At 36.3% G+C, this 26,671-nt stretch overlaps 1 protein-coding gene across 4 annotated transcripts in view; it reads right to left on the minus strand.

The window, feature by feature from the left end:
• Positions 1-612: 612 nt before the first annotated feature.
• Positions 613-26,671, minus strand: part of LOC114357235 (transmembrane protein 68) — a 33,579-nt gene continuing 7,520 nt past the window's right edge. The window contains exons 1-8 of one of the 4 annotated variants that reach the window (XR_003656286.1): positions 25,273-25,603; positions 9,442-9,580; positions 8,848-8,942; positions 8,285-8,449; positions 7,011-7,204; positions 6,112-6,315; positions 4,346-4,619; positions 613-3,408 (exon numbers count right to left, since the gene is read on the minus strand). Coding sequence is in view for 3 of the 4 variants with exons in the window: in XM_028310756.1 (XP_028166557.1) it covers positions 3,217-3,408; positions 6,112-6,315; positions 7,011-7,204; positions 8,285-8,449; positions 8,848-8,942; positions 9,442-9,580; positions 25,273-25,501 (1,218 nt within the window). In the remaining variant the exon portion in view is untranslated. Of the gene's footprint in view, positions 3,409-3,917; positions 4,070-4,345; positions 4,620-6,111; positions 6,316-7,010; positions 7,205-8,284; positions 8,450-8,847; positions 8,943-9,441; positions 9,581-25,272; positions 25,605-26,671 lie in introns of those variants that run through there. The other 3 variants (XM_028310756.1, XM_028310757.1, XM_028310758.1) reach the window with 3 other exon arrangements.

Genomic DNA, 26,671 nt, shown 5'->3' on the forward strand with positions numbered 1-26,671 from the left:
AATATACTTAAATTTTAGTACTGACTAATTTTATCTAAATATTCTTTATTATTTTTTCTAAATCCTGTCTAATTGTGATTTATCTTTTCAATTCTCATTACTTATTTCTGAATCGTGTATTTAGTAATTTGTGAAATGTTGGTTAATTTAAATATTTTCCAGACAAACTACCATAATGATGAAACTATAAAATCAAGAACTGTTTAAATATTTCAATACAGTCACAAAAGCGACAATTGTTTTAAAGTAAATGTTTTATTTATGTTGAATTAAATGTTTTGTCTAACTTTGTAAAGTGTACAAAGATCATAGTCTGATGTAATTTGTAGATATTAATAGGTACAGTTCATGTAAAAATACACTCAAATTGTATTTTGAAATGAGAGTGGATTATAAAATGATAATTTTTGTACGAGTCTGATAATAATAGTAAATATTTCTATAAATAATAGAATTGTTGTAAAATAAATTATAAAATGTAAGAGATTTTTTAAATGCTGATATGTAAAGTGTTTTAATTAGTTAAGATTAATTGAATAAAATGTTATGATACATTTGACTAAAAAATATTTTTTATTTTTTACATTGGGATAAACAAATAAAATTCACGCATACTTAGAAAATATTATATTTATACTTACTTTAAATAAGTATCCATTCGCAATTAAGTATATTTATACAGTACAAACTTACTAACAGTCAAAAATGGGGCAGACGAACTAACACACAACTGGCACGTTAAAAATGTACAGTAAAGCGCAAAAACGTATGAATTCAATTAATATGACCACATATCACCATAAGTTCATTATAAGAAAGAAGATAATTTCTAGTAGAGATTGGAATATTTATTTGATTTCATACTTTTTTGAGCGTGACTGTACATCGGTTCTTATTTAGTAGGGTTACCGTCAAACAGGCTTGTTGTTACTTTATGATATAAATTAATATATTCAAACCTATTTTAGCATTATTGTTAAAGTTTAATGACATTGACACACTTACTAATTTTACTAAACGCTATTAATTTAGTATTTTGCCCAAATTCAGTGCTTCTTTAGAAGTGCAACTAACAAGATTGTCCAGAGTGTATTAAGTCCTCATTCTACACATGACACATCCAAAAGTAAATAAGCACAATATTTTATATTAGTGCTTACATATAGTAGCGCCAGCACTACTGCTAACTTATGTTAAATACATACGCTAATATTACCTCACACTAGGAAGTGTAGACTTAGAGAAAGGCAATCGAAAATCATCAATACCTCTAACATAATGATGAACAAACTTGAATTTTAATACAAATATACAAGACACAAATTCATACGTCACCATTATGTCAGAAGACATTGATACACAGGGCCCGATTAAACCCAAGGCAAAGTACATCTGAGACTCTATTACCTTTATTTTTTTCTATTTATAACACATTTTCATACTTTTCCGAGTGGCTACATCTGCCTTATCGATAACCGGGCCCTTTTGTATGATCGATTAAAAGTCGTCTATGTTCTCACTGGAAGCAAAAGTGGCAAACCAGTGAAATAATTCCCAAACTGGTCAATGTAAATTTTATACCGCTAGTCTGAACGTATATTAGACTTTTCTCTCAAATATCTAAGCACTAAACATAGAAATTGTAAAATTATTTCTAGTGTCGGATTAATAGTTAATCATGTATAAACATACACATACATACTTCGAACCACGTCCTTGTTGATTATAAATATAATTTAGTTACACAAACTGCGAAAAAAATTTGACACAAAATGCATATTTTTATTTTTATACAAATAATGTCTTTAAACTATCACAAAATTCATAATTGTTTGATATGTCGAATAAAATTAAAAGCAAATCCTAAAAATATAAAATAATAATATAAATTCGATATTAAAATTATTACAGGAGTGTTTTGCACCTACATCATCTAATTTAACTAATTTGAGTTTATCTAAAAGCACATGATTAAGTAGCATAGGTATTTTTCGTAAACTTGAATAAATACAAACAAAAATAAATAATTTTAGATTAATAAATAGATTTTAGATACTAATAATAACTTATAATAGTTTGTGAGAGAACTTAATATGATCGTGCAAAACACTCGAGTGTCTCATGATTTGCCAATAAAACTTGATTTTAGTAAAATCACGCTGCTTACTCAAATACATAACATAATTTATGTATTAAATTACGTTTTCTTAAATAACCCTTTACCTGGTGTTTCCAACATCAACAAGATATTTCTCTATTCTAGTTCAAGGTTTAAAAAGTATTTAATACCTTTAATAACGATCTGTACATAGTTTTGTACTGATGCGTTTTTATATTTTGGATCGCTTTTGAACTTTTTGTTTCTATAAATGCAACTAAATCTCGTAAATACGTTAAATATATGATTTTTAACGTTTATGCTATATTTTTAAAATGGAATACATAAACTGCAAACATATAGTAAAATGTTATGTCATCCATCATCGTTATCAACACCCAATTGGCAAACTTTTATATAACTTATTTATGAAAATCGGTCCTGTTATTCAGTTGTTTTATAACTTATTTTAATGGTGTTCTTTATTTAAATAATTAAATACAAACATTATGAGCACTTGTAATACGTTAAGATTGCGACGTTTCAGTTTTGTTGCGTACCTAATTAATAGAATAAGCTGAGTATATTTCAAATGCTTAATTTTAGAAGTATCTTTGTACTAACTCAAGGCCAAAAAGTAACTTTATTAGGTAACGTATACTCTAGCTAGAGCATTGGTTCCCAAACTTATTTGAGACGCGCCCCCTTTCGACCATACAAAAAATTTCGCGGCCCCCCTCCTCCAGTCAAGATTTTGGTCGTATCGAGCTGTCTGGAATGCATTCTCTCAGCGGTCGCAGGTTTTTTATACTTAAGTACACAGATGGTCCGCGCCCCCCTTTAAAGGTCTTTGCGCCTCCCCAGGGGGGCGTGCCCACCACTTTGGGAACCAATGCTCTAGAGCCAAGAACAAAAATCAATGATTCTATATTAAATTGAGTAATTCCGAATTTGATAGCGATTAAACAAAATGGCGGACGGGCGAGCCCGAAACAGAAATGGGTTTGAACCCAAGATGTGTAAAAACAGAGTATTTGCACGGGGAAATACTGAATTTTTACATGGCCGTTGATACTTTTAAAAAGTTTTTTACAGTTACGTCAAAAAAGTGGCGGGAGTTATGAAACTTTGGCTTCGTCACTGTCACATTTGTCACTGGAGGTGGCGCCGTTTTGGCATTTTCCGTTGGGGACGTCGCGTGGCTTCGCCCTCCGCTTGGGCATCTCGTAGACGCGCTCCGTGAGGGCGAGGAGGATGTTGCCGGGCACTCTCTGGTGCTCGTCGATCAGTTTTTCAATAGCTTCTGCCACCTGGTGGTGAAAACATGTTTTATTCAAAGGTTGCAATAATACTTGTTAGGTCCAAAATCATTTTTTTTTGTTGGTTATGTTTAAAATGTATAGTCTGATGTGTTGTCGTCTGTACCATGATGACGGCCTTGGACTTTTTAAAACACTGACGTTGGCACTTTAATAACATTGAACAAACCCCTAAAGTGTCCAGAAGTGTATGTCAGTATTGCCAGTGTCCGGTAGTATAGTCAAGTGTCCGGAAGTATCCAACAGTATAGCCAAAGTGTCCTTAATTATTACCAAAGTGTCCAGAAGTGTCTGTCATTATTGTAAAAGTATCCGGAAGTGTCCGGCAGTATGGTTACTTAGTTACCTTCTGCTGCAGCTGAGCGGGCGTTAGGCGGGGATCGTGCGGTATGGGCGGGCCGAGGTGCGTCACTAGCTTGATGGGGAAGGAGTGTTGCTGCCTGAGGGAATGTTACTACATACTACTTGTCAAGTGTCCGACAGTATTGCCAGTGTCCGAAAGCGTCCGGCAGTATCGCTAAGATTCCAGAAGTGTCCCCGACAATATAGACAAAGTGTCCGGATTGTCTTTCAGAGTTACCAAGTTTCTAGAAGTGTCCGCAGTATTGTCAGTGTCCGGTAGTACTGTTAAAGTGTCCGGAAATATAGCTACCTTCTGCTGCAGCTGGGCGGGCGTTAGGCGGGGATCGTGCGGTATAGGCGGGCCGAGGTGCGTGACCAGCTTGACGTGGAAGGAGTGTTGCTGCCTGAGGGAATGTTACTACATACTACTTATCAAGTGTCCGACAGTATTGCCAAAGTGTCCGAAAGCGTCCGGCAGTATAGACAAAGAGTCCGGATTGTCCTTCAGTGTTACCAAGTTCCTAGAAGTGTCCGCAGTATTGTCAGTGTCCGGCAGTACTGTTAAAGTGTCCGGAAATATATCTACCTTCTGCTGCAGCTGGGCGGGCGTTAGGCGGGGATCGTGCGGTATGGGCGGGCCGAGATGCGTCACCAGCTTGACGTGGAAGGAGTGTTGCAGCTTAAAAAAATGTTACTACATGCTACTTGTCAAATGTCCGGCAGTATTGCCGAAGTGTCCGAAAATGTCCATCATTATTGCTAGTGTCCGGAAGTGTCCGTCAATATGCTAGGTTTCTAGAAGTGTCCGCAGTATTGTCAGTGTCCGGCAGTACTGTTAAAGTGTCCGGCAATATAGCTACCTTCTGCTGCAGCTGGGCGGGCGTTAGGCGGGGATCGTGCGGTATAGGCGGGCCGAGATGTATGACCAGCTTGACGGGGAAGGAGTGTTGCAGCCTAAATGAATGTTACTACATGCTACTTGTCAAGTGTCCAGCAATATTGCCAAAGTGTCCGAAAGCATCCGACAGTGTAGACAGTGTTCGGAAGTGTCCGTCAATATGCTAGGTTTCTAGAAGTGTCCGCAGTATTGTCAGTGTTCGGCAGTACTGTCAAAGTGTCCGGCAATATAGCTACCTTCTGCTGCAGCTGGGCGGGCGTTAGGCGGGGGTCGTGCGGGATGGGCGGGCCGAGGTGCGTGACCAGCTTGACGGGGAAGGAGTGTTGCTGCCTAAGGGAATGTTACTACATGCTACTTGTCAAATATCCGGCAGTATTGCCGAAGTGTCCGGAAGTGTCCGGCAGTGTAGACAGTGTCCGTCAATATGCTAGGTTTCTAGAAGTGTCCGCAGTATTGTCAGTGTTCTGCAGTACTGTTAAAGTGTCCGGAAATATAACTACTTTCTGCTGCAGCTGGGCGGGCGTTAGGCGGGGATCGTTCGGGATGGGCGGGCCGAGGTGTGTGACCAGCTTGACGGGGAAGTGTCTGGCACTATAACTAAAGTGTCCGACAGTATCGCCAAAGTGTCCGGCAGTATTGCTAAAGTGTCCGGAAGTGTCCGGCAGTATGGTTACTTAGTTACCTTCTGCTGCAGCTGGGCGGGCGTTAGGCGGGGGTCGTGCGGGATGGGCGGGCCGAGGTGCGTCACCAACTTGACTGGGAAGGAGTGTTGCTGCCTAAAGGAATGTTACTACATGCTACTTGTCAAGTGTCCAGCAATATTGCCAAAGTGTCCGAAAGCGTCCGTCAGTGTAGACAATGTCCGAGAGTGTCCGTCAATATTGCTAAGTTTCCAGAAGTGTCCGCAGTATTGTCAGTATTCGGCAGTACTGTTAAAGTGTCCGGAAGTATAACTACCTTCTGCTGCAGCTGGGCGGGCGTTAGGCGGGGATCGTGCGGTATGGGCGGGCCGAGGTGCGTGACCAGCTTGACGGGGAAGAAGTGTTGCAGCCTAAAGGAATGTTACTACATACTACTTGTCAAGTGTCCGACAGTATTGCCGAAGTGTCCGGAAGTGTCCGGCAGTGTAGACAGTGTCCGTCAATATTGCTAGGTTTCTAGAAGTGTCCGCAGTATTGTCAGTGTTCTGCAGTACTGTTAAAGTGTCCGGAAATATAACTACTTTCTGCTGCAGCTGGGCGGGCGTTAGGCGGGGATCGTGCGGGATGGGCGGGCCGAGGTGCGTGACCAGCTTGACGGGGAAGTGTCTGGCACTATAACTAAAGTGTCCGACAGTATCGCCAGTGATCGGAAGTATCCGTAATTTTTGGCAAAGTGTCCAGCAGTATCGCCAAAGTGTCCGGCAGTATTGCTAAAGTGTCCGGAAGTGTCCGGCAGTATGGCTACTTAGCTACCTTCTGCTGGAGCTGGGCGGGCGTTAGGCGGGGATCGTGCGGTATGGGCGGGCCGAGGTGTGTGACCAACTTAACGGGGAATCCCCCATAAACCGGCGCTAGCGGCACGCGTGTCGCGGCGTAAACTCGTAGACACACGCCGCGTAACCACCCGACTGTGCGGAAAGCTTCGCGGACGTTCTGAGTGAACATCGGGACGATTGGCTGTGGGATGTTAAGAAGACAAATTAGTATCCCTCCTGCCGGGGGCTTATTCCACTATTCCCCGTTGACAATCCCCGTTAACGCCAATTGGCGCTTATAATGGGGATTTTGGGATTGGATGGGAATTAACTTTTTGGTTCATTATTTCCCTTTATAATAAGCTCCAATTGGCGTTAACGGGAAATAGTGAACAAAAAGTTCACTAATCCCCGTTGACGAGGATTGTCAACGGGGAATAGTGGAATAAGCCTGGGCTAGATATACTTAAAATGTATGGGAAAAATTGATATGGCGTGATTACTGGCTAATCTTATCGATGATTTTAGACGACCTAAACGTACTGGCGTTGCGTTCTGTGTGAGCTTTGGCGCGAACATTTGCAAGCACGTTAACTAAACAAAAGGACACCAAACAAAAAAGCAATATACATCATATACACAAATAACTGGTTTGATTCCCAATGGGAGCGAAATTTTTTTGGTGGCTAGCTATCACTATTTTACCTAAATCTGAAGACCTCATATTAACATTTTTAACAAACGGCATTGGTGTCTTTCGGTTGGAGTTAAAATAGCCAGTTCTTGAATTAATTCCGGCTAAAGCCCGCTTTCATTGGTATGATCCATTTCATCAGGTTAAGAGCTTCCACGATGTGTTTGAAACATTTTTTAGTTCTAAAAAATAATACCACTCACCACTTTAGCCTCCTGTGCGACTTTAGCGAATCCTATCCTGGACTTCCAGTGCAACCTATAATAGTGGTCTCCAAACTGCGCCTCGTAGACGCCGCCCGGGGATATAGCTAGTGGGCTCCCGGAGCGAAGCACGCTCGCACACGTCTGAACCGTTCCCGGAATCACGCACAAGCCTTCCAGGAGTGATTTCCAGCCTGGTAATGGATAGAAACATTGTTAAAAAGTAAGCACACATCTCACCTGACCTAGGGAACATGCGCGTATACAGGGTGTTAGGTAAATGGGTATATGAGCCGACAGTTTAGCCCATGTTAACATGGGCATATAAATGTTATGGTGAAGTCAGAAATTTGATATCATCATTTATTTTTTTTTAATTTTCATTAAAAATACATTTTATAAAATCCGATTTGTATGAAAATTAAAATGATTAATATGAAGATATCAATTTTCTGACTTCACTGTACCATTTATATGCCCATGTTAACATGGGCTAGTGTCGGCTCATATACCCATTTACCTAACACCCTGTATAGCGGGGGGCCGAATGGTCTAGTATCCACCAGAGAAAACCTTACAAATACAAAATGTGACAGGGCCCCCTCTGAAAAATAACCCTAGATACGCTAATGCTAGGGAAGACATCGGGTCAGGACTTTAAAAATCCTGGAGCCATGAGGAAAACGCGAAAACTGCACCATCTAAGACCCCGAACGATTTTAGACCCAGCTGTCGCTCTGAATGACTTGTCCACTTAACTCGCAGTCTACCATCGAATGAAGAGTATGGCCGTTCATCATTATCATTATTTCAGCCATAGGACGTCCACTGCCGAACATAGGCCTTCCCCAATGATTTCCATAAAGACCGGTTGGTAGCAGCCTGCATCCAGCGCCTTCCTGCTACCTTTATGAGGTTTTCGGTCTACCTTGTTGGTGGACGTCCTACGCTGCGCTTTCCCGTACGTAGCCTCCACTCCAGAACCTTGCTGTACAATGGCCGTCAGTTCTGCTATGTGCCCTTCCCATTGCCACTTCAGCTTGCAATAAAGGAATCCGTCGGGCTGTGTCAGTGACTTTAGTTCGTTTACCGTATGTCCATTAATATCCCTGGTTAAAAAATGGGTGGACCGACGATCTGGTGAAGGTCGCGGGAGGTGCCTGGACGCGAGCGGCGTTCTTGCGCCGCTCTTTGTGGAAATCCATGGGGGAGACCTTTGTCCAGCAGTGGACGTCTTTCGGCTGAAACGAATGAACAAAAACATAGGTTCTCACCAGGTATCTTGAAGCAAAACCGGTCCGCTACTGTGTGCACGAGCCGTCGCTTGAACAGCATCATGTGCGCGATGAAGTAATACATGTCGATGGGCAGCGCGCCGTGGTAGTATATCACAAGGAACGGCCCGTCTGGGATGTTCTCTAGGCCTCGGACGTCGTAACCTGAAAAATAAGAGAGTCATCATCAACATTTGAGTCCATGGAAGTAGTGGACGCAAGAAACCCTACAATCTTTGTCAGTAATCTTGAGGTCTTCCATCATCGAGCAGATGCCCTTGTCCAAAAGTAAATTAATATTCTACACTAACTTTGCCGTGTTTCGGTTTTGCGAAAGATACAGCCTGTCCACTTCTGGATTTGGAGATCTGTGTTCAATTCTCAGATCATGGGATACACATTGTGTAAAAGCACTACGAATATTTTGTTTCTGTTTTTGGATATTGCAGGTATTTGTTCTCCAGATCCAGAATATCCAAAGAAGACATAGATTCGATTAAGCCATGTCTGACGAGTTTATTAAATCTGGCGCTAGGGTATACCAGAAAAAGTAAGACACTCACCATGCCACAGCCAGCCGTGTGCGTCCCATAGCGCGCACACTGCCAATCTCGCTGCGTGCCTCCAGTCATTTTGAACGCCGGCCACCACTCGTAACCTGAAATCATCAAGCATTTCGATACTCAAATATAAATATTACATCGATAAATAAAATGGGTCTACTAATCCCACCTCTCGTTACCTCCAATGCAACTAATGAACAGTTCGGTCTTAAAACAAACTCAACCAGTGAATATCAAGATACCAAGACAGTTGACTATCTTAGAACCTTATCTTGACTATAAAGAACGCAGTAACATCAAAATTAACACAAAAATGCTGCTTTCAGTAATTTAAACTACTAATGAATCCGGCTCCAAGGACCTGGAATTATCTATTAGATACCAACAACAGGCCCGATTCGACCAAACTTTTATCCGAGAATACTCCTGGTATAACCGGCACATTGACAGTTTCAGTATGGGAAATATGTCAAAACTGACGATTTATTCTGATATTAATATTTACTCTTCTTTGGTGGAATCTAACCTACATTTTCAGGAAACTGTGACCCAGTTCCTAAATGATTTATCACGTTAACCATGTGGTTACCATACCTGTATAGCCTGTAAAGGTGGAATATGATGCTGCTGATGTATATGAGGATGATGATGACGGCCGGCAGTAGGAAGGTGACGATGACTGGCGTCAGGAACCAGGTTAGCCACAGGCTGTATTCTGCGTCTACGTACTCCACTGAAACAAGGATAGGGAAATATTAGGAGAAGTGGATGACAAAAAGTGGGAGAACGTGCTTACTTTAGGAGGCTTGCATACAGCAGTAGACTAAAAACTATTTTGTTTTTGTTTTATAAGGGTCACTTTAGAAGTTCAGGAGGCAGTTCCCTTACAATAATATTAAGTGCAGACCATCTCTAAATAGAGAAAAATATCAGATTCATACATTTCGTTTTTTTTTTATAATGACACTTTATTATAAAGACTCCTGTCCTTTGGAGATTGCTGATGTTTTTTTGTATATGATGTTTTGTTTTTCAAATTCAAATTAATTTATTTTGCGAGTATGTAGAATTTTATTGTAGACTTTTAAAGGTCTGAAACGAAAATCTACCAAAACAATGTCATGGTGTTTTTTGTTTTTTTGTAGGTAGGTTGGATTTAATGTACTAAAATGTAAAACTTAAATAGAGCTCTGTGGCTCTATGTACAGAATCGATTACTTATTATTACGAGTATGTGTTGCATTTTTAATTGCATTTTATTTTAATTAAGGAAAAAACTGAGTTGTAATAGTGCTGTAGTTTAATTTTCTTGAAGATATTGCGACGTTTTTTTATTGTAATGTTATCTGTTTACGGTCGATTCCTCTGTACAATGTTTGATAAGAGACTGCATTTCATTTGTTCGTAAATGCCTAGATTAATGGCAAGAGGGAAAATAACTTTTTAATTACCTATTGTACTTAATTAATCAAATCATTCTCTGTGTAATCTTGATATTATTTAAAATCAACCAAAAACATTTAGGTACAATAATGGATAAATAATAATAAATAAAGTAAATAGTTAACAAGAGATTGACGCCCGTATTCACAAACGATGCTTGCTTATGTGAAGCAGCAAATCTAACGCACAGCGTTGAATAGAGCTCTGTGATTGGTTTGTGTGTCACCCTGTGCGTCCACGCGCACTGTGAGACCTCATAGTAATGTTTGTAAATACGGGCGTGAGTATTGAGTTTTAATCAAATAATTGGATCGCTGGATGAAATAAATGGATAATTAATAGTAGCTGCCCCTGCGAACTTCGAACTGCCTATGTTCCTCATAAGTAATGTATAGTATAGGTCCTTAGAAATATTCTAATCGTGAAAGAATTTTTCAAATTGGTCCAGTAGTTCCGAAGCCCATTAAATACAATCAAAATTAAATGTTTTCTCTTTATAATAGCGTAGAAGCAAATAGAAGTGCAGTTTTATTAGGTACATAATTTAAACATTTGCAGTAATCGATGTATTCGTATTTCGGATGCAGCAAAACCGACATCGATTTATTATTTTATCAATCATAATGTGAACATATTTTATAAATAATTTTTCACAGTTATCGATATAAAAATGACGTCCGTTTGGCTGTTCATACACATCCGGGTGATATTGTGATGTCTGTAGTCAGTCTACCCCTTTAGACATAATAACATCGTATTTAGGAATTTCATGAATATTCATATTTTGTCTAGTGGTTAGGTTAGTAAGATGGCCACCTGATTAGAAATAATAAAAAATATAATTTAGATGTGCACTCATTTCCAGATCAAAGGGCGTAAATAAGTTTGTGTATAATAGCAAGCGTCACCACCATCTAAGTAAGCATATATTTATCAAAATCAAAAATATTTATTCAGTTTGGACCACACGTGGCACATGTATCGGAATAAATCCGGCATTTTGCTTTTACGTTCAGCCAGAAGTTAGATTTTACGTTTTCTTAAAATAACAGACACTCTGGAAATAAAAGAATGCTTTTTTTTGTACGTTTGCATATTCCTATTTTTAATGAAAAGTTCTTATTGTGTTTTATTTGCGGTGCTTCGTATATTAACCACCAGGAGAAAATTAAATCCGTTTTCTCTCTTGAAAAATGTTTATTTATGTAATTGCGTCTAAATACTCTTACTTGGGTTCATTTTTGAGAGGAGGTTAAATAAATAAAATAATCATATTTTATTAAAGTAGGTACGATAACCAACAAGATGTTGTCCATTATCATACTTTTTCCTTATCTTAGTTTGTAGAAAATATATTTGTTCAACTGAAAAAACAGTGCATTTTTCAAATGAGCAAACAATAAAAACATGTAACTTATACAGGGTGTTAGGTAAATGGGTATAATATATGAGCCGACACTAGCCTTTTTTTTTTCGGACTGACTATGCTGATAGCCGTGAGCGGCTTTTTCAGCTTCACCGGACAATGTCGACACTAGCCCATGTTAACATGGTCATATAAATGGTATGGTGAAGTCAGAAAATTGATATCTTCATTTTAATTATTTTAATTTTCATACAAATCGGATTTTATAAAATTTATTTTGTATGAAAATTTAAAAAAATAAAATGATGATAACTATCAAATTTCTGACTTCACCATACCATTTATATGCCCACGTTAACATGGGCTAGTGTCGGCTCATATACCCATTTACCTAACACCCTGTATATAGATCTGAAAGTTAATTTCTAGGCTATTGCCCGTCTGTAGCCTGCGCCAGTTACAATAATGTTATCTATCTTATTGCCTCCTACGCTTCCATCACGTCTGCCGCGGATGTCCTTTCGTTCAATAAACTAATTATAGGTGAGAGTGATAAAAAAAGAATGTACGTAATTTTTCCGTCAAAACTAGGGTCTCCAAGAGTTAGAAAAATTCAGGACAAACCAAAATTTTTGAAAAGTTTCTTCATGTTACCGTAGTGCCATACCTACATGATATTTATATGCATTTCAATAATATGTTTATCCGTGAATGTTCTGCAAAAGCCTCAAGCTTTTGGTAAATATTTTATACTTAATCTGATTGCAAATGATCTGATTTATTTAAGGGCTAGGAATTTTGGAATAGTGTGAATTATTGTGGATCTAGAAAGAGAAAGCATCATTTTGAGGAGATTTCTGGGGAACACCACAAAATTTCCTAGCACTAGGGCTAAAAAGCCCTAGTGCTAATGTTGTTGATCCTAGCCCTAGTGTCATCTTAATATTTCGTTGTAAATTTCCACGACCACCACTTATAATGCAGTTTAGATGTTTCATATGACTAACCTTAATTTATCGGACGAAACACATATCCACATCCAAGTATGCATCATGCGAAAGGTCTCGTTCGTTCCTGACTCACTTAGTTTTCCAGACAGTTTATAGGCCATTTGCCCCTAGATGAGTAATAATTACTTGATCGAACTTTTATCAGGAGTTTGCTATAATAGCAATTGTGTAAGAAATAAGAAACTTACACATCCGGGTTTTATCTCCTATTGTTAGGCTAAGTATCGGCTGCAGTGACACTGACCCCGGGTTCAATTCCCAGCTCGATCACGCGGGAGGCATATGTTTATCACCAGCTAAACCGTGGCGAATTAATTATATTCGTTTCTTTTTGTTGTTTAGGAGGTTTATATGCTAAAAATCACGCGTATCATCCACAAATATCGTGAATATTTGCTAATACCTAAGCTACAGAATAGATAATGGATGTGTGAACGAAAAGGGTTCATTACTACACAAATAATAGGTAAGTACTAAGTATATTATTTTGATGTCGTTTTCATAGCAAAAGTTTTTGCTCTTGTGGAGGTTCACCCCCTGTATTTAAATTTTCTTCATCATTGCGTTTGCCTAGCTAAGATAGACAAGTTGAATATTTTTCAAAGCTAATTTGCCATGCTGTATAAGACACGTATGCTAAACATACTATGTTTATGCATGCCTTATTGATGGTATTGAATGACTTCAAATTATAGTCTAAAAATAATTTGCGATGCACAAAAAAGTTGCCCATTGATCGGATGTCATTTACCCCAATAATAGACGTGGATATGCCTAAGGCAAGACAAATACGGACGAAAGCATATCAAGCTACACATTTTAGTACTTTATTCAGTTGTAATAGGGTAGATTTTGCAATAAAAATGTATACTTTGATGTGCTGGGGACTACATACTACTCGAGTAACCGTACGCAGATACAAGAATCAATTTTATTACCATTGTTTTGACGTCTATGTATTATGTAATTTTACAAATTGCTCTATACTTATGCTACATTACGGCATTTGATTGTAATGGTATAGCTGACCTCTAAAAGATTGTGAGGCAAATCTTTCTATTTTCCATCTATCGTGAATAGAGCATGTTTAGGAGATAGAGAAAAAAAAAATGGGGTACAGCAGACCACTCATGTAAAGCTCGGCTGTATAGATTTTGTATTATTATTGCGCATTCTTCATAGAATGCGCAATAAAAATACAAAATCTATGGGAGATAGCTCAATATCATTATTGAGCTATCTCCCAAAACAACTCAACTCAGCCTTCAGTGGTTGGGCATCATCGGAGTCCAAAGATCTTGAATATACATAGTTGCAGTGCAGGATTTTCAGGTGGGAAGGACATAGTAAAATGTTGACTAGGTTTGAATTCAAATATTGGGATTGGCGTTTAGAAACTATATAAAATTATAGTCATCTTACTCTTAGGTCCTATGTCATAATAATTTTCAGAATGTAGGCTAATATTAGAAATAACAGAGCTACTTTTCTAATGAAATCAACAGTATTAGGTCAGTAATGTCATATCCGAGGAACTGCTTATCCTTGATAAACAGAGATTACGTGTCATATAATAGTGTTTCGTAATACAGTGATAGCTTTTGACACGGCAGTAAATCATACTTGACTCATGCGATTGGGAGATGGTAAAGAAGTGCTATAATTTGCGGAAGTAATATTATGTATGTTTATTATACATAATTATTATTAATGTTTACTAGGCATACATAAATTTATTATTTATGTTTTCTATATTATGTTTGCGAGAGTGTTAGGTATTGAACTTTTGTTTTGGATTGACGATTAGCAGGGTTTATTTGATAATACTGCATAATATTATGTATTTTTGTAGGTTTTAATTTTGAATGCGAATAGACTCTATTCAATTAATAGAACGGAGAAAGAAAAACACTTTGTTTGGCAAATTATTCTAGTAATTAAAAAAAAAAATAACAAGAAAAAAATGTTGCCAAAGCGATCACTCACTCAGTACCATACCATCTTAATCACAATTTGGCTATGCAGGTAACTGTATTGATTTTTTGGGCTTCTAATTCATGGAAATTGTGAATTCTATCTTATGTGCCTGTCTTACGATACATTAAGCCTTATTTATTTAAGGGTACCTATTTATGGCAACATACCATTATTATAAGACTGTATGAGTGCGTAAGTATATTTAGGTTTGAGCTAAAAGTAGTTTTACTTTATCAACTTCTAATTTAATGCACCTGATGCTCACGTTTGATATTTTTTGACTCTAATGATGTGTCTTCTGCAGTGTAAATAAACCCTTTATCTTCCCAATTTATAAATATTTTAATCGACTTTGCCATGACATTCCAAGTGGCTTCCTCCAGACGCGAACTCCGTTGAACCCTATGGAATGGAACCGTCCCTTATCGAATCCGGTCCAAAGTTGACGGCACAAAAATATTCCTGTCGCCACGTGAACTGTGGACGACGATAATTTTAATTGGCGATTTGGACTCTAGACAGCGGCTAGACAGCCAGATAGTAGAGTTAGGTTATGAGGTAACCCGGGTCGATGGTTCATTGGCACACCTTTAGGGCTATCGTTTTAGAGTTACTAGTTGGCGCCACTCAAATAAAAAAAAATGTGTTCAATTTTGACCACTAGTGGCACTTATGAACGTCAACTACAGTAAAAAAAAGGTAGCCCTTAAGATTGCAGCTATAAAATAATATTTTTTTAATAAAAATAGTATTTTTTTTCTGTGTAAAAACTACGCACGTGACATGGCAGAACAGTATGCCCTAGTGGCGAAAAAACGCAAATTCATCGCCATCAACCAAAAGAAGAAGAAGAAGGGGCACTTTACATGTCTCCACTTTTGGGCCCTCACTGTAGAGTTAGGTTCTGACAAGATAAGTGTCAACTGTTAAGTATAATAAAAAATCAATTCATTGTGTTGCTGACACCCCAAATTAGTTCAAATGACATGTTACCTTTATGAACTGACAAAACGCGACTCCTTCATAGATTTTCCTTAACATTGTAAAAAGTAATTTTAGAGTAAGTGGATGAGACATTGAATTTCCTATTCAATTATTTAAGAGAACTTTGTGCTTCGATTATGATCAATAGTATCAACTTCAAAGGGGTTTTTTTTTATAGATGGTGGTTTATAAATTGTAATATCTTTGTTTTGTTTTATACTATGATAGTCTAACATATTTTATTTCTGTAATAAAAACTATGTATGGCAACACAGTAAAAAGTATCTCAATTTATTTTGTTTTAATTACGTCCATTACTTTTAAAAAACCATAACCAGTGGATTGTAAAGAGTTTCGCGTGCAAAACCACATGTACTATCGGGGACTCTTCCGCCTGACCACTTTGTAGAAATTTTAGCGTAAGCGCATCGCTCCGGTCACGTGCTCACCCCGTCTCTAATTGGTTACGCATTTTACTATATTTTTACTACGACCAATAAGAGACAATCAGGGCTTAGGTTGCAATACGAAATACCATTGTGCACTTTATTGTCATACGGTTAAGGTTTAAAACGAAATGTTTCTTTTTCTTCAATCTTTCTTAGTTTTAGGCTGAGTTGCACCACCTAACTTTGACCGTAACTATAACGGTAACCGGTGCTTTTTGTATGGAGTTTGACAGATTTTTGACGTTTGTCAAAGTTAAAGTAAGATGGTGCAACTCAGCCTTAGAATTTTAATAATAGAATTTGGTTACAAACAAATAGATAATGTATTTTTTTAATATTGTGTTTTTATACGAGGTCTGTCTGCTTTTTCCTTTGGCGAACTGACGACATATTCTCGCCTTTGTTTTTTTGTGAAGTTTTGTGATCAGTAACCGATTGATTTTGTTTTGTGTTGACCCGTGCTATTAATTGGACTGTTTGATTGCCTTTTTATTGAACTCCGCGCGATTACTGAACCATGCCTCTCAAAATAATTCTTAATTCTTATATTTACTTACAAACTTGTCTACAATAAACATTGTTAACTGTTTAAGTATTATTTAGTTTGAAGTTTAATTGTTATTGATTTAAGACCTTGTGTAAAGACACTTAATGTGCAATAAAAAAATGTATTTGAAATAAAACTAACTTAATATTATAATATTTACGATAACCAATTACCTGGATCATTGCTACCTAGTGCAATATTTGTATTAAATTGTAATAACGTAGTTAGATAAGTGTTTCTTTAAAACGGAAAACAAAAGTTGCTAATGTATTAAAAATAAATAGAAACCTATTATAGGTTTTTTTATTTACATTCAAGGATTTAAGAAAGTTATTATGAAGTTATCTTACAATAATTCTTTTTAAGCCACAAATATTCCTTAACTCTTTACTAATTAATTCAATAACATAATATTGTTTATAAATTACTAGCTTTCCGCCCGCGGCTTCGCCCGCGTGGAATTTTGTCTGTCACAGAAAAACTTTATCGCGCGCGTCCCTGTTTCAAAAACCGGGATAAAAACTATCCTATGTTCTTTCCCGGGACTCAAACTATCTCTATGCCAAATTTCATCAAAATCGGTTGCGAGGTTTAAGCAGGAAAGCGTAACAGACAGACAGACAGACAGACAGACAGAGTTACTTTCGCATTTATAATATTAGTTGGGATAAGTTCCGAATAAATTAAATACCTATTAAATAAGTAAAATTCGAAAGTAAGTAACTAACTATATGATTTTGTATTTCTCGCCTTAACTAGCTAAACTAATATCACGAGATTTACACTCTTAATCTTAATATCAACAATAATTATAGAAAGGGCTACTTTTTTCTCAGGAAATTGCACAGTTACCTCGGAATGTGCGATACCAATTTTGTGACCCGAGCGGGCAATCGCTAGTTCAAATTTTACACGAAGCCCCTTATAATATTTTGTAGCGATTCTTTATTGGGTTTCAAATTGACTAAAATGCGACGTTGCCAAACGAGCGCTACGGATGCGGGTAATAAGCAATACTCAATCCTAAACGCTTTACATAGAGCTTGGTTTGCAAGGGTAAACATCTACAGTGGTGCGCCGACGCTGCTTAGACGCGAAACATGAATGAAGGGGGCGTAGCACAATCGAGCGTGTGTGTGCAAACAATTTAGGCCCTTAAGGTGTCAAGGCGTTCGAGTCCCCGATAGTACAATCATTGCATTTAATTTTATATACCTACTTTTAATTGGCAACACGGCGTTGGTAAAGCTAAGTTCACGGGTCTTGCACAGCGTTCAATATTTTTATAACAAAAACTGGTAATAAAATCGTATAAGGCAAGCGAAGCCTATACATTGTAATTAGTCGGGGAGATCTTTTATGTTTAAAATTAGAAATAATACTTTTTTTTAGGAAAATTGTGGAGTTAATTGTGAAAAAAGTTAATATCATCATGTTGAAGGATAGAAGTTATTAAAGAATACAATTAACCAATTTCAGGCATGTATTTCAGTTTTTTACAGATTGTTTTATCTGGTACTTTTTATTTTCCAAAAAAAAGTTTAAACAAATATTTTATCAAAATTGGTACGCGTTTAAGAAGCTGAAAATGTATAAAAAATAAACAGAACAGTTACTATTAACATTTGAATATAGGTATTAAACGTAAAAGCGTGCGTGAAAACGGGAATATCCCCGCAATTCCATAATTAATGTCACCCCAGGCTAAATGAAATTACTCAGTTCCAAGTACTATGCAAATGTGGTGTAATTGTGGGTTGTCAAGGACAAGTCTAGCCTGTCCTAGCCTGTTCTCACCGGAGGCCATTAAAATGTTTGAGCGATGTCAGTGTCCCGTCCACGTCCGATATTAATAACCGTTGTGTGGTCACCCTACCTATTATGGTGAGATGAGCATTTCAGGTTAAGTAATAGGTACATGCAGTGCTTATGGAATGGACATGCATTTTTCAATTAAAGTAAATGGTGTTCAAAAATAGCACGCTATGAATTTAAATTTTAAAATATTAATTTATAGATCGATGCCTGAGTAAAAGTAGTAGGTACAATACACGATTTTTAAAGAGTATCCTAACAATATTAAATTAGAAGTAATTTTATTTATTCTTTTTTTTAACTAGCCCATATTTAGTTTATATTTATAGCATTTACGTTTAATTATTCTCAGAGTATTTTGATTGATTACACAAAGGAAACAATAAATAGTAAAATTGCTTATTTCCGTTTATTTCGTTAAATGATTATAAATTACATTTAATTAAGGTCTGAAGATAGGCTTTTCATTTATTTATGAGTAAAATGTGCAGCAATACATTTTAAAAAAGAATTGGAATAGTTGATAAAATTGGATACTATTAGAATTAGCAATCCAAGATGCAATTTCTTAAAAAAAAGACTGTCCCTTTGAAATCTCGTATTTTTTTGCCCTAAAATTAGATTTTTAGTAACTTAAAAATCAATGAAAGTTAGTCAATTTAGTTCTATCTATGGAGTAAGATTTTGACTTGTAAGTTGTATCGCATTAATCTTTTTTTGTTTTTTTTTTTCGTAAAAATCATGACTTAATAAAATTGGAACGAAATTAATAACGAAACGTATTTTTTATTGGGTCTATAAATCAGAAGTCCTCAAAAAGTCCTTAAAAATCCGAAAGTATGGTAACTTTAAAGTATGAAGTAACGATTATTTGGACGATTAGGTACACTTATGAAATTTCATAATTTCCCCGATAACCGATAAAACGTCCAGAATAAGTTTGTTTAACAACTGATAGCAGATACAGAGTGTTTGTTTTTGTTATATCAGTTTCTACATTGAATAATAAGGTCAATTGTTGACTTTTGGGAACATTCACCCATATAAATCAAAAATAAATTTAATACATAGTTGACATAGTTATTAGAAAAGCGACAGTAACTTCAAAGTGCAAATATCTTAAGCCAATTCAATTCAAAGGGTGGTATGTAGTTCGATCCTCGACACTTAACTTCACTGAAGGGGCTTTTCCTTCTAATGTCATTGGGTATAAATAATTACTTACACGAGAAAACAAAAAAATATTAAGTACATAAATTCTAGATTTTGTATGCGCATTTCAGCATTGAGCATTTTTCAATAAAATGCGGATGCATTTTGTGGAAATAAACGAGATGAGCTGTCATAATAATCTTTATATCGTCATTAAATGCATGTTACCGGTTATTTTCCTAAACATTTAATGAATCATGGGCTTCTTACGCATGCAGGTAAAATTTAGAGTTGCGCAAATATCGATAATTATAAATTTTGGGTGTCGATAATTGAGCTTGAATATATTGGTAACGGTTGTCGACGTCAATATTATTGAGGAGATACTTATATTCATTTTTAATTAAGCTAATAATGAAGAAGTAGCTAGAACATGAAATTTTGAAATTTTTAGAAATAGCACCCAAAGTTCATAAGCGTCTGTAACTAACTCTTAAATAAAATTGACGACTAACATCGCAGTGGTCAAGAACCCTACTACTACGCCATTTATATCGATAATTATGTGAGATACGCTAGCGATATCTATCGATACTTTCGATAGACAATAATAACCATACTAAAGTCAGGATTGTGATACGTTTCTTTTATAATATAAGATTCCAAAAATACATTTTCGGAAGCACAAAAAGTTTTATGCAATTAAGTATCTGTTATTGTGTGTTTTTTTATATTTTTTGTGATACCGTATCGCACTGAGATGTAGAAAGAATCCAAACTTTCATTTGAAATAAAGTTTAGTCTCAGTTCCTTGTATTTATTTCTTCATGATAATAACTATATCGAGTCCGAGAGGATCAGGGGGACCTAGGTTTAAAAATATCAGTAATTTATAGTACACAAATTACTGAAATTACTATATTAACACTAAGCTACATGCTATTTATTAAATTCCTATAATTATCGAAACTAATGTGCCACTTACACCATTTTTACTCATCCCCACCGCTTTTAGGCATATCACATGACGGGTGGTTGCTAGAACTACATGGTATGAGCAAGTATTTCGCACACTATAAAAAGGGACTCCCTGTAACCGCCCAACCGGTCCGTAGGCAGTTCAACGATAAGATATTTTTACTAAATGACATTGAAAATGACCAGTGTGTTTTCGCGAGTGGGTTCAAGATCACTTGCCAGTTTATTTTATATTTTATGAATTAAGATAAGGCTATTGTGTTGATAATATAACAGTGGCTGATCAGTTAAGGTCTATCTAAAGTGACCCCACAAAAGATTTTTCAGTAAAACAAAACGATTAATTTAGATATTCGATTACCTAAAGTTATATGCAGCTTGAATCGTGTTTGTTCTGTTATTATCAGTCGAACGAGAGGCAATAAAATTGTGCAATGTCGAGGTTAACATGTATCTTAATTTACTTTTTGTATGATTCACGTTGTCATTTATTTGATTCGCGGTCGAACTCAATTTTTTATTGAAACGAATCAGAAAAAATAGGAGGGGTCTAAGTAATAGACGTAGTGAGATCGTTACAGGATTTTTTGTAAAGTCCTCATGATGCTTTAGTGAAGTTTAGTGGATAGACGTCAATGTGAATGTGAATTTGAAGCCACGATAGCCGAGCGGTGAAGTGGTAGAAGACTAGCCGACTCATCATCAGAGGAACGCGCGCGGGTTCGAATCCCGCCGCCGCTCGACTATTGTGGTGAGCCCACTCGTAACACAAGCACAAGCTTAGTACGAGGGGCTAACGGAACTATTAGTAATTTTTGCAATACAAACTACTAATATTCTTTAAAAAAAACCGGCCAAGTGCGAGTCGGGCTCGCGCACAAAGGGTTCCGTAGCAGCAAATATAACCAAAATTACAGTTAAATCAACCTATCTCAAAAACTATAAGAGATACTTTGATCAAACCAAAAATCGTTGAAAGAGTTAATTAGCATGCATCACCTCTATTTTTTTTAGAATTTTATACCCCGTAGTTATAAAAATAGAGGGGGGGGGACATACTTTTTACGACTTTGAGAGCTGATATCTCAAAAACCGTTCACTTTAAGAAAAATGTTTTTTAGAAAACTTTATATCATTTTAAAAGACCTTTCCATTGATACCCCACACGGGTATGTACATCGAAAAAAAATTTTCATCCCTCAGTTACATGTATGGGGGGCCCCACCCCCAATTCTTTTTTTTACTATTTAGTGTCATAATTTTGTAGCGGTTCATACAACACATATTCCCATCAAATTTCATCACTGTAGTACTTATAGTTTCCGAGTAAATCGGCTGTGACAGACGGACAGACGGACAGACGGACAGACGGACATGACGAAACTATAAGGGTTCCGTTTTTGCCATTTTGGCTACGGAACCCTAAAAAGCATTAAGAAATTTTAGACTCGATCAGTCTAAAATTTCTTAATGCAGGAACACAGTATAGAGCAATGCACTAAAATATAAATCTACATCGTAGTAGGTATTTTTTATCTTGAAACCACCTTTATCGGTCATTGATAGAGATTAACAGATTAGGCATTTATTTACATTTAACGTGACGAGATTTACATTATTATTGATGGATTAATTCGTGATTGGAAAGCACATGTTTAGAGATAAAATAACGACGAATTACAAGATTACAGTGTATTTAGTAAGTGATACCCAAAGTGGTTTAAATATCGACCACCAAAGGGGTCTATGCAAAGTGTGTGTAAGTTGGAATATAATAAATTTTCATGTGACAGTAAACAGAGTTTTTACTTTCTAGAGACTCACTTGAAAGGGAAGAATATCGATAATGGACTAACGATACGCAATACTACCCTAGAATATGCAAAAAGTATGATGATAATTATTTGAAGGGTGCACAGTTTAGTTTTTTAGTCAGTCAATTTATCTTTGCATTATTTTAAGTAAAAAATGTAAAGTAAATAGTTAAGTCATTTTTAAATCAAGTAATTTAGGTCTCTATGAAACATTATCTGTTAGGCCCAGAACAGACAGTGAAACGCAACTGCAACTGCTAGTTACTTTTGAGTTGCATCTAAGTTTCTGCCATAGCGTCCGTTGAGAGACCACACATGACGCGACCAGTTTGAAACTTTCAGTTTCAGTTTCATTCATCAGAATCATCACAAAGTTGCAGTTTCGTTGCAGTTGCGTTTCACCGTGTGTTCTGGGCCTTACTGTTACTAGAGGAGAACGTGTATGACTGATATATTGAGATGAGAAATGTTTAAGAGTAGAAATACGAATAAAATGAGTCACCAACTGGTATAGTTTATGTATCGTAGGTATTTATTATGTTTATGCGTTATCTAGTTGTCATAGTATGAGTATAAGCACAAAATGTGAGGAATCTCACTGTATTTTTATTTTAATATAAGTTTGGAGCTTGATAAAATTATTATTAGTGAATTGGTGTGATAAACGAATCATTTGTTTATAAGATATTTCTCCCTAATCTTAAAATTATAATTTCTATGTCAGTTCTGGGCCTGGTTAACGATTGAATATTAAATTCATCAGTTTTAATTAATTTAACTTTAACCAGACCATAACACACTTCCAATTATTTAGCGGATTTTCAATGTTTTGCCGAGTGAGCGGAATGCTGACATACTTGGTTGGTTTGTTTACTTACTTAACATATTAACAACATTCGACATATTATCGGAAAGTATGACGAGTGAGTAACAGATTTTAAGAAAGTACAATATAACCCAAGCCAACCCGTTTGATCAAAACTTAGCCCCCCTTATTAATAAAAAGTTACACCTAGGAAGAACCTCAGATTAAAATGACATTTCCATACTAAATGACAATTTATGTCAAGAGTTCAACTAAGAGTAGGCGCACACCGTTAATTTTTTATCGGCCGATAGTCTAGTCGGGCAGTTGATCAGTATGGGCATGTATGGGACTTATGGGAGTGCGCACACTACGCCGATTCGATTTGGCCGATTCTTCATACAAATTAAAATCGGGCACAACTATCGGCCAACTAAAAATCAACGGTGTGCGCCTACTCTTAGTAACTTTTATTAATAAGGGGGAGGGAACACTCAATCAAAATCTCAATTTTCCTCAGGTTTATTGGAGGTCGTTAATGTCGTTATCCTGCAGTGGAGATAAATAAATAAATAAATATCTTTGGACTATTTCACACAGCGCTATCTAGCCTCAATCCACTTGCAATTAATATGCTTGTGTTATGGGTGCCAGCTTAACGGATACTACATATACAGGGTGGAATTTTGTAAGGTCACCTGGAGGGAAAGTACTCTTAATATTGTAGATAGAAAATTTGCGTTCGATTTGCTGCTTCACTTAATAAGCAAGCATCGTTTGTGTAAACGGGCGTCCAGTGTAATTTGATAGGTATCTCTTACTCCAGTCCTAATACACAACACAAGTTTTGGTGTGCAATAAAGTTTTTAAATAAATAAATTCTTATTAATTATTTACTTGGTTCTTCCTTTTCTCTTTCTCTAAAAAATCTTTCTGAACCCACTCCAAAGTAAAAGTTACCACTAGTACACATGCGGTAGTAGGTATTAGATTAAACCGCATGATGAAGAAATTGACCACGTCGGACCATGTACGGTCAGCAACAAAAGTGGATAGTGCACTTTTAACAGACAGTTAAGTTCTTATCTCTTTAGAAATAAAATTATTTATCGTTAAGCAACTTAGGTACTTACAGAGATGGATTCTTTCAGTGTTTAATCATGAAAACCGAGTTGGTTTTCAGTTTGTTGTAAAATTAGAGTTTTAGTAGCTTTCAAATCAATTAAGTTTGACAATAAAATAGTGGACGAGCTAGAGACGCCATACCCTTTGCCATACAAAATCTAGGGAGTCGCTTTTTGACAGGTCATAAAAGGTATGTCAATTGAGAAGTTGTCACAGATCTATTTAAGCTGACGATTAGGCTTCTCAAACGCCTGAAAGTTCATTTAGTTTGACACCAACACCAGTAACAAATTTCCTCTTTCATAAACGCCAAATCTTGGTCAAATGGATAAAGACATTTTTATTTAATTTCCACTACCAAATGTGCGAATTCACTTTCGACGGTGACTGTACATGGCCAGACGTGACCTGACCTAATACAGATAAACAATTATTCATATTTAACCCTCAAAGAGCTAATCTGATACATAATTATGTAATAATTAGTTTTACACCTAACGCGAGTTCCGATTAAAACTATTTTTTGATGAGTCGTTGTTATTTCTGTGACGTGTGGTTTGGCCTAAAAATAATAAGAATTTGGTTTATAATGTAGTTGCAGACAACATGCAATGATAATTATTGTGTAACACAGATTTTTCAATAAATTATTTCAACACTGATATTGTTAAAAATAATAAAGAGATTGTTATAACGTTTAAACGCTTTTTATGACACTGTTTTTAGTATTTATATTGTTTTAAAGTATTAATAAGGTGTTGATAGGTACATTGTTATACTTACAGATAAATTCGGTTAAAAATATAATATTAAAATAATAGTCTAGAAAACTTACATGCACTTTAAAATATGTCTCACTCTCTCTCAGCGTAAAAACACAAAAAAATCACCGATTAAAATATCACAAAAAACTTTCGCAGCGTAAAAAAATACACATAAAAATCACAAAAAAATACATACGATAAAATATTCCCATGTAGAACCCGGCAATGGCGACGGCGACTTTGACGAAGTCATTTTTCGTGTCAAAATCGACCTTCTTCAGCAGGTCACTCATGATGTAAGCCTTTACGGGCCCGGCGACACACTGTTTGTCCACCATTGCAAAATATTGGCTTATCTTTTTAATTTTTAAAACTGCACTCGATAACCCGATGACCGAGAGCGGGTTTGCATCCGGCGGGTGCATGGACCGAATTTTTTCTTTCAAACGTATCGACGCGACGACTCGTACGTTATGCTGCGTTATACTGCGCGTGCGATCCCGGCACCGGTCTGTATGTATCTAACGCGCTTTCGTGTTACAGATAGAAAAACGGATGTCAATAAATAAATAAGTACACGAGCACTCGTTGTATCTATGCTGAAGACAGAGGTTGGTTTTAATTGCTGTTACCGATCATCGTAAAAGAGTAAGTGTAATTACTTTTTAATCTTAAGAAGACGCAGCGTTTAAGAGTTAATTTTTTCACTATATTTTTCTGAATGATTTGTAGAGTATTGAAGTAACGATAAGTAAACGTTTGTTTTTATTTGTATAGAGAACAATAGCGTCTAGACAAACCTAAAGAGGATTTAGGACGCTATTTGGATCAAATATGTAATTGCTCAATAATGAAAAATAAAAAAAAAAAAAAAAAAAAAAAAAGTAAGTAATTAAGGAACTGACACATTTATTTCCTTCAGACAGAGGAAAATCTTTTAAAAATAAATTTCAGGGTTTTTTTCCATTAACCCTTTGGTCAATAGTAGTTTATTACGTCAAGGGAGAGTTTTCAGAAATACATACATGAAATGACAAAATAGTGTGAATCTTTTTAGTGGTGTTAAAGTAAGTAAATAACGCGTGCAGTAATTAAATGTTTACGTACTACTATCTACTACATTAAAGATTAATGCGTCTGAAAACGTTTTGGTTACTTTTGAAAGCTATTTCAGGCACCAGTCCCTCACACTTTGGGTTACAAATCTTTTGCCTAGTTTACTTTTAAAGACCTAAATTGTGAAGGGTTTAATAAATGTTTTTTGATTTGAATTTGATTTTTGAAATCTTTAAATTTCCACGAACTTGCAAGTATGTTTTGCCACGAAAACGCAGGGAAAGTGTTAATTTCGCGGTCAATATTTATAAATAACTGCCGAAACTGATTCAAAGGGCATCGACATAAATTGAGACAAAGACGTTAAAACCAAGTATTTTGAGACTTCCCAAATTCCAGTCGAGATGTTTCCATTTAGGTTATAAATACCTACATGTTACGCCCGTATTCACAAACATTACTATGAGGTCTCACAGTGCGCGAGGACGCACAGGGTCACGTACGAACCAATCACAGAGCTATTCAACGCTGTGCGTTCG

Source organism: Ostrinia furnacalis, unplaced genomic scaffold, assembly GCF_004193835.3.
Source record: "Ostrinia furnacalis isolate ACB-3 unplaced genomic scaffold, ASM419383v2 OfSCF3085, whole genome shotgun sequence".
Lineage (NCBI taxonomy): Eukaryota > Metazoa > Arthropoda > Insecta > Lepidoptera > Crambidae > Ostrinia > Ostrinia furnacalis.